The sequence below is a fragment of the Chrysemys picta genome, chromosome 2, assembly GCF_011386835.1.
Source record: "Chrysemys picta bellii isolate R12L10 chromosome 2, ASM1138683v2, whole genome shotgun sequence".
NCBI lineage: Eukaryota > Metazoa > Chordata > Testudines > Emydidae > Chrysemys > Chrysemys picta.
This window is the reverse complement of record NC_088792.1, coordinates 33,404,485-33,413,729: the sequence shown is the minus strand read 5'-3', so window position 1 is coordinate 33,413,729 and position 9,245 is coordinate 33,404,485. Positions and strand designations below refer to the sequence as shown.

Sequence of the window (9,245 nt, the reverse complement as noted above, 5' to 3'; positions counted from 1 at the left end):
AGCAAATTAGCATTAATGTGTAGCTATTTGCATAAATTCAGGCTCAACCTATCAGGAGCTTGTGCCTTCCCATTTTAGGGGCAACAAACCACCAGTGAAAGAAATATTTGCATGTTTGATGGCTCTGGATAAGGATCATAGCTGAATCCTTACCTGCAGCTAAGCAGTGCTCAGCACCACTGTGAGGGGGCGGGGTCAATAACAGCTTTATACTTTCCTGACTGGGGTCTAGTTAGAAGCTGGCATAGCAGTGTGCTGCCCACCCTGCTTTCTCCCCCAACAAGTATCCTACTTGAGAGACGGGGTATGGCCAGCCACAGTTAAGAGAATCCCCAACAGGCCAGCCAATTAAGTCAGTTTTCCAGCTGCTTTCTGCTGCTGGAGTGATGTGAAACAGATGGAACAAGGGGGCTAAGCGTAGGCCCCATATATATAAGTCCAATAAATAATAAACCCATGCAATATTACCCCTCTTACTCTTATTCTTTTATTCATGTTGACAAGTCCTAAAAAGATGAGGAAGAGGGGATTAGGGAAAATGCCTGTTAGCATTACTTATAACTGTATCACTTAATTAACCCCAAAAATGCCATAATGAAATGAAGTAAGCCAGGTCATTTTCAACAAGTTTCTAATGGTGGGTTTAAAAGATCCAATAATGACATATTAAATATTCAGTCTGGAAATACAGGGATTAAAAAAGCCACATTCCTCCCCCCCCCCCTTTTTTTTCTGTCTTTGCTTTGTGACCTCAGGAACAAGCTGATAAATTTCAAGTAGATTTCAAGGTGGAACGGGATGAAAGGAAAAATCTGAGAAATGTGGTCCAAAAAACCAAAACAGAAAGTATTTGCTGTCTTGTGAGGCTGGGGAATCTGGGGTTGGAGAATCTAAAGGAGGGATGCCAGAGAAACACTAGATGACTCTGAAACATTTTAGTGCCAAGGCTTTTCTTAATATGTACAAACAACTCTCCAATTTCATAAGATTTCTCCCCTCCTGCCTCCCTCTATCCACACACCCTCTGAGCCGAGCATCAGAAAAAAAACAAGTTTACTTGAAGACCTGTAGAAAAGACAAAAAATGTAGCATAAAGGGAGAAACAGTAGACTTGGCCGGTCTGGGCCTTCAGTGCCACAAACTATTCTTATAAGGGTCCCAGGGAAAATGGGGGGAGAGAGGGAAGAGAAGGGCCCCTGAGAGAACAAAGTTACTGCTATCAGTGTGGACATGCTTCCAGAGTAAGAAGTGGCCATTGGCCCAAATGACTTAAACTTTAATATGTGTAACCCTTTGCCAGGTGGATCGCACTTGTCAGCCTTCCAGTTCCCACTGGACATCTGACGCTTCACCATGTATATAATTATGAGAAAGTCAGCTGTGGAGTTCTGATGCCTTTAGCCTCAGTGCTTTCAGCTTCTGGATTAATAAAACTTGTTAGTCTTTTAGATTGGCCAGTTTACAGTGTGTGTTTGTGCATGCATGCACACTCTGTAGTTCCTCTGTGCAAAACAAATACCCCTCTGAGGGCAAGATTATAGCCGTGGGAGAAAGAGAAGTTACCACAGCTGGGGTGAAAAGGTTCAATCATGGTTTACCCCACGGACAGTCCTGACAGTACTTGTTATGGGAACAGGGAGTTAGACCCTTTGGTCATAGAATCCCCCTCTGATATTTAGTTCTTGTATTTTTTCCTCACAGGTGGAACGAGGTTCCCCATTCTCTGGCAAAAATGAAGGCGCTCACACTTCTCTCCCTGCTCGGCTGCCTGATCACGGCAAACGAAGCAAAAATCTTTAGCCGATGTGAACTAGCCTATATGCTTCATGAAGAAGGGCTGGATGGGTACGAGGGTTACAGCCTCGCCAACTGTGAGTTTTAGTGCTCCCTCCTTCTGACACACACACTTCTCCCCAATTTCCCCTCACGCCAAACTCCCTTCACTCTTTCACCCTCTCTGCTACTCCATTGTTCCCGCTGCCTTTTCCCCATTCCCCCTATCTGTCTGTCTCTGCATGCTCTTTCCCTCCTCTCCGGGGCTCTGCCTTCCCGTACTCTCCCGAGTTGCCCCTGTTTCTGTGGACAGCCTCTGCTGTGGACAATGAGCATGTTCTCTTCCCGCATTAGGGATCTGCATGGCATTCTTTGAGAGCGGCTTCAATTCGGCAGCAGAGGACGACAATGCAGATGGCAGCACGGACTATGGCATCTTCCAGATCAACAGCCGTGTCTGGTGCAACAACTACCGGAGCCCCACTGAGAACCTCTGCCACATACCCTGCACTGGTACTGTCCCCAACCCCACCCCCAAGAGTGGAGAGAGCAGCTGCAGGATTCCTGCCCATGTCATAGCTGCTCTTCATTCCTCAGTTAAAAATGAACACACAGCTATCATTCCCCCCTGCATGGACGAGGGGGTCAGCCACCTCCATGGTACCAGCCCCCCTTTCTAGGACCCTGTGGAGGGCTCCCTGCAGGGCTGGGATCTGGGTGGAGAGTAAGTAGCCCTGAATTGGGTGGGGCTAAGGTGGAGAAAACACATTTTCTCACCACTAGCCATGTGGTGGTTACCTGGGAAAGATAAAAGCCTGGGGTCATATTACCTGTCATGTGGAACCACTTCCATCATGGGAACTCCCCACTTTTAAGGCAGACACCCAGGCATAGCCATAGTAATGTGTTTTCCGAGGGAGCCACACTGCCTGGGCTGGGGTGGGAAGGCAGGTCCAGAGCCGTCCCAGAGGGGATGGGCAGAATGAGGTACAGTCCCCTTTGGCAGGGATACACACAAGACATATCCTGGGATAATAAAACTCTGCCTTTCACCTGAGGGTATCAAAGTATGTCGGACACTTGAATTAATTCAAACCCTCGGCTCACCTGTGGGAACAGTGTTATTACATTGATTACACTGAAGGGTTAACTGACATGACCAAGACGATGCAGCATGGTGGAGCTGTGAACAGAACCCAGGAGTCCAGACTCCCACTCTCCTGTTCCAACCAACACACCAGATGCTCTCTTCAATGGAAATAGCAGAGGGTGCAGTGCAGCCTCTGGCAAGCTGCAGTGGGAGGTACCTGCTATTTACCATGTATGTTGAGGGGATTCTCCTCTTGACCTTTCTGGATAGGGCAGGGTCCTTGGATCTCTCAGCTACCCAGCAATGGTCCCTCTGATTCTTTTCTCTGTGTGTGGCTTGATAGGCTGAGTGAGCGCAAGTTTAATTCCTATGAGCTCAGCCCCTCCAGCCCCATGTTCACATTATCGCTCATGTATTCACTCTCCCATGCACCTCACTCACTCTTTCCTACATTAAATCTAATTGTCCTCACAGGTTCTCTCCTCTAGCAACCTCTGCCCCCTCACTCTCATTGCCTCTCACTCATTCCCTCGGCCTTGCCTCATGTCTTCCTCCCACTCCAGTTCCTTCTGCCCACCATCCGTTCTCGTCAGCCCATTCCCCCATCCCCTCCCATCGCTGTTTCCCTACCTTACCTTCCCCTCCCGTCGGCTCTCCCTTCTCTCTTAGGCCATCTCTCTCTTTCCACATATGAGGGCAGGGGAGGTCTAGGCAGATCTCTCCCTACCCGGTTCTGAGTGTGTGTGGGGGGGGAGGGAGAAGGGGGGCAGCTATACTGGGATTGTCACCACTTAGGTCGAGGACTCTGCCTGCCAATGTTCAGGCACAGCCAGGAGCTGTTACTCTGCTCTAGGTTCCCCTCACTCTCCCTGCTCTGAGAGTGCGGCAAGGAGGAAAAGGGGAGCCCAATTCAACACTGCAGCTCCGCCGCTGCACAAGCAAGCAGCCCCTTTTGAATGCCACTGGAGGAGCGCTACATAGGGCTGGCCAGCAGGGTGCGCAGCTGAACAGCCATGCCCCTTATACTTGGGTGCACCATACTGAGGTCTCACACGGTAAACCCCCATTCATGCTCCCCTCTTTTCCTTGCAGACTTGCTGTCAAATGACATAACGGATGACATCGTCTGTGCCAAAAGAATTGTGCGAGACCCACAAGGAATGGATGCCTGGTAAGGGGCGCCCTCAGAGATTCTCTTTGGAAATACAGATATGCATTTGTGATTGTGAATGTTGGCCCTTCGCTTAAGTCTAATGCTGAAGCAATACAAGTCATCACAATACTGCCTTAGAACTTGGTGACTGGACAGTGACTGATAAGCAAACTCGTATTGCCTAATTTCAATTAAGAGAAACCATTTAGGAGAGACTATAGAGAAAGGAACAGAGGGGAAAAATGTTGAACCAAACAAGGCAAAAATGAGGCATAAAGGGACAGTAAATATTCACATAGCCACTACACTGGCCTCTTTAAGGCTCACCTTTGCCACGATAGCTACACAATAGCTATGGAGTTGGCAGGCTGAGACTGCTACTCATTATACCAGCCACAGTGATTTCATGTTCCCTTGTCTGCCCTGACTTGGTTTTTCCTCCACCTGTTGTCTCTTGTCCTATGCTAAGATTGGAATTTCCTTGGCAAGGGGGAGTCCTTTTAGGATGTACAGTGCATAGCATAGTGGAGCCCCAAACCCCGATTAAGGAGTATAAATCATGATAAAGACAGAGTAATAAACAAATAGAGACCGAGAAAGAAGGGCAGAGAAAAATTCCAAAGCACATATAAATATGGAGTTATCACAAGACCCATAGCACTTTGTACAAAAAATACTCATGTGAACTAAGTTCCTGACTAAGTTCCAATTTGGGGAGCCACCCATTCTGTTTTCAGGTTTCCCCCCTGTAGTTTCAGTTGGCTACATTATCCCTCTGCTCTTTCTGCAGTAGGGTGTTGCTGTGCATATTTCACCACAGAGGCAGCAGTATGTAAGAGTGGGTGAGGTAATTTCTGTATGCTATGTAGACAGTAAATTACTGAGGGATCCTTTGGCATGGAAATTACTGCAGCATGGTCGACTAGCCATTCAATGAGCTCAATTCTGCTGCCCTGACACTGAGGAGTACCTTACTCCTTGGGTTTCATTTCAGTGGGACTGTTCCATCAGAGAGGTACTATTCGATGTGAGTAAGGGTGACGGAGTCTAGCCTTATGATCAGGGCCGGCTCTGGCTTTTTGCCCACCCCAAGCAAAAAAAAAAAAAAAAATGGGGCGGCCAGAACGGCAAAGCAAAAAAAACAAAAACAAACCAGTGATCTGTGCTGCGCCGGAGTGCAGGTCCAGGGGGACCGGCTAGTGGGGGGGAGGGGAAGGGAGCGGGCGGGAGAGAGAGAGAAGGGGGGCAGCCAGGGCTACAGCGGGGCACTGCCATGCGGCCCCTCCCGCCACGCTGTGCGCCACCTGCCGCCTGCTGGGAGGGCTCCGCTCCGGTTGGCAGGGAGGGAAGGACGAGGACTGCCCTGCCGGGCTTGCTGCAGGGTGCTCCCGTCCTCTGCCCTGCCGCCCCCTATTGGGCGGCCAGAGTGGAACAAAAAAAAAAGTGGCCGTGCCACCCTAGGATTGGGTGGAATGCCGCCTCGTTCAATCTGCCGCCCCAAGCACCAGCTTGCTCGGCTGGTGCCTGGAGCCGGCCCTGCTTATGATTGCTTAATCCAGGCCAGGTTTAGATAGACTTAGTGTGGCAACACACTGCACAGCACAGGCTGTGTTCCTCAGGCTGTGAGATAAAAGAGCCAGGGAGCTTCAGGGTCTCTGTGTGTCCAACATCCTGAAAGAAGAATCCTCTTCCAGGATTTACTACAACAGATTCCCGTCTCTTCTCTATTGCGAGGGACATTAGAGAAACATAATGTATTATTATTAATAATAATAAAACCTAATATTCACTCTTTGCCTTTTCCTTCCTCAGGGAGGACTGGACAATGCACTGCAAAGGGCGAGACCTGTCTGAGTGGGTGGATGGATGTGACCTGTGAGAAAGTCACCAACCTGGCTCTGCTATGACTTCTCAGGGCTGTCTATGTTTTCCTGAAAAGGGAGTGTTTCTCTCTCTCCCTGGGCACTTCTGGCAGTTAGTGTGTACAAACAATCCATTCCACAAACCAATAGGAAAAACAAAATCCAACAAATACTAATTTAAAGAATACGTTTTTTTAAAAAAAATAAATGGATTTATTAATTTAAAAGAAATCAGCTCAGGCCGTTAGTTTCACATGCTATTTAGGACTCAACTCCAGAAGATTTTCCTGAGCTTAGTTCTGTGTGAAACAGCAGCTGGAAGGTGAAGTGGCTGATAGGCAAGGTTCTGGAGCTGCAGTTATAACTGGTTAAAAGGGGTTTCCAGAAACTGATGGGTGCTTTGGGGTTTTCAAAGAGGGCAAACTGGAGAAGCTCAAAGGTGTATGAACTTGTCCACAGAGAATGTATAAGATTTACCTGTATACTAAAGGGTGCAAAATACGTGCCATGGTCTCACTGGGAGCTGGGCAATATTTGTAAGTATTTGCTAATCAAAATGCCGAGCAATTCAACACTGTCAGTATCACACACATTCCCACTGAAATGCAGAAAAATGTGCAATAAGTATGAAATCAATGTCCAAGTGGCTGAAAAGATAAATAAATGCTACTATAATCCAAAGTTTAGAAAACTTAGCCATAGTACAAGCACAGTGGAGTCTACAATCATCCCTGACTGTCCTCAGCTGCCTATAGGTAAGTGGAGCCTTGTATCTTGCAGGCCAGTGAACAGAATTGAGCCCCAGAGTTTTGGTGGCTGGTGCATGCAGTAGTCTTGTTTATATCAGATTTCTGCTATTAAAAAGTGGAAGTTTGATCCTAATTTGAAAACCATTTCTAGACCTTCTAAAAATCCTGAATAAAAAGTCCACAATGAAAGCAGGAATTAAATCAAGGACCCAGACTCAGCTAAGGCTGAGGAGTGCACTGTGTAACTCATGGCTTTAAGCCATGTTTATTCTTCCCTGCACCTGGGCTGGCTGAGTGCTAGGCCAATCCCTCAGCATCCGTTAGATCACCCTGAGAGACAGCATGTATCAGTTACCTATGCCTCCCCCATCCCCCCAGGAGCTGATACACCAGCCACATCACCTCTCACCCATTCCCTCGACACTAGCTGCAGGGGTTGCATGGGAGTTGCTATGCTGGCTCGGTGCTGCTGAAGGATGGGTGATTCCCCAGAGTCCAGCTATGCAGAATTAAGATTGAGTTGAATCCACAGTGCAGTGCAAAGCAACTCCAGTGCAGCCCAGATGATAGACCAAAGAGCTGAGATGGGATCCCATAAAATGGCTGGAAACACTCCTAAATCTTTGGGATCCATTAAGATTATTACAGTCTATTATTAGATTTGTATAGAATTCTTTAATGTGTGTTGATCATTACCCAGCTGTACAATGTGTTCTTTTCCTTTCACTAAAAGGAACGGCATCGCATCTAAGTGGATTGATTGGCACCACAGCAGTTGGAATGCAAAAGCTAAAGTGACAATAAGTTTGACACAAAGAGATTGAGCGTGTGACGCTTCCCAGGGTACCCAGGGCATGAGGAAGTCTTGTCTGTGCCTGCTGTGGATCAGCTCCCTGAAACCACCAGCCTCTGACAATACAAAAACTGCCTTCCAGGCCTCCGTAGGCCTAACTCTCGCTGTACAGCTTAGCAATAGGCACACACAAAACCCCGAGTCCTCCGAGCATCCCTCTGAAGTGCTCCGCTCCTGTTCCACTGAACACTCACAGAATTGCCAGGCCTGCTGTTCCCAAAGGAACAGTACACGCTGGCTTGTAGGAGTCAATTCGGGACGACCACTTTGCTTAACACACAGCACTTACATATCTATCTCGAAAACTAGAGTAAGTTTATCATCAAAGAACAGACATTCAAGTGAAAGAGAGTGGGAATATTGGAAACAAATGGTTACATATAAAATAAAATCATAACACACTTTCTAGAGGCTAAACTTAGCTAACAAGGCATTCCCCTATCTTCTGCAAGATAGCTTACCTCAAGTTCTTTCCCTGGCATTTTCAAGCGGTTTGGTTGAGACCTCTTCTCATACAATCAGCCCGCTGACAGCTTGCCTCAGAGTTGGAAGAAATAACTAGGGGTTCAACTGTACCCCAGATCTAGTACTCCACTCCATTGTTTTAGTTTGCAAAACAGGATAAACCCTGCTGTTTACCTCTTCCTGTTAATTTTCTCTCTTTGAAGATTTCACAATCCATCATTATCATCAGGTTTAGACTGGTGAGTGGAGGCCCATTGTGAGCCATACAATACTTAATTTACATGAAAACAGATAGATAGTTTTCTTTCAGACACAAAATGTTTATCTATTTTTCACCATTGCTGGTGACCAGTCCCTAGACACAGATCTTAACATAATTTTCCATTTATACACATAATTCCTTACACATCATCCATATATGTATTTTCCATGTGACACAGGCTTTCATTGGAGACCTCGCATGACAGTCTGATGAACTAGAATGTAAATACCACACCCAGGGGATTCCTATAACCCTTATGCCCTCTGCCAGTTGCCATCAAGAGGTCCCCGAGACACACAATTAAAGATAAATAGTTAGTTGTCTCCGCTTGCGAGAATTATCTGTGCCTTGTTATTTCTTGGTATCTTTTGGCAATGTACAAAAATACCAGAGAGTAGTTTTTGCTAAAAGGAAAAAAAAAAATCAGAGCAACCATCTGGTTATAAATGGAGTTGGGTCTGAAAATATTCCCAGGTTCATCAAACTTTGGCAGTTTTGACATCCCAACCTACATTAAATAGACAGCATGGGGCTGACACTGAAATAATTAATGATAATCTTTTTCACAAAAGGCTCCTCTCACATCAAGACTCCAGATCCTAACCCACATGAATGTTGGCATGTGAGACATCTATATCACACAATGTATCCAAATTGGGAGGAAACAGATTTCCATCTCAGGTTTTTCCCCACCCTAGAGCTAAGGACACTAGGGTGGATTAAGTACCAAATTCTCCTTTGTGATTCAAACTACAAATCTCTGTTACATAGTTTATGCATGTTCTGCAGACTTATGGTCCTAAGAAGTACCTGGAGCAGACATAGAAATGTGATGGAATTCTGTGAATTTCTTGATGATATCAACTGCAGTTGTGTCAAACCACCTGTCATAAAAGGTCTTCCTGGATATTTTGTACAGGTAGAAAAATACTACTTGTGCTGCATTTTTGTAGCACTATGGGGACATCGAGTGGTTACTTTGGGTAACAGCTGATTGGTATCCTTCCTCTCACCCTATAATTATAGAAGGGAAGATTG

At 46.4% G+C, this 9,245-nt stretch overlaps 1 protein-coding gene across 1 annotated transcript; it reads left to right on the top strand.

The window, feature by feature from the left end:
- Positions 1 to 1,709: 1,709 nt before the first annotated feature.
- On the top strand, positions 1,710 to 6,311 carry LOC101940810 (sperm acrosome membrane-associated protein 3-like). The gene is made up of 4 exons (XM_005290945.4): positions 1,710 to 1,871; positions 2,128 to 2,286; positions 3,956 to 4,034; positions 5,829 to 6,311. Exons 1-4 carry the CDS (start codon positions 1,733 to 1,735, stop codon positions 5,893 to 5,895), a joined length of 444 nt encoding a protein of 147 aa, XP_005291002.1. The 5' UTR covers positions 1,710 to 1,732; the 3' UTR covers positions 5,896 to 6,311.
- The last annotated feature ends 2,934 nt before the right edge of the window (positions 6,312 to 9,245 follow it).

Bases quoted from the DNA above. Each gene is read 5' to 3' on its own strand.
- LOC101940810 (XM_005290945.4), top strand. From the start codon at position 1,733: ATGAAGGCGCTCACACTTCTCTCCCTGCTCGGCTGCCTGATCACGGCA. The intron at 1,872-2,127 runs GTGAGTTTTAGT...TTCCCGCATTAG, and splicing joins GGGTTACAGCCTCGCCAACT to GGATCTGCATGGCATTCTTT. The intron at 2,287-3,955 runs GTACTGTCCCCA...TTTTCCTTGCAG, and splicing joins CTGCCACATACCCTGCACTG to ACTTGCTGTCAAATGACATA.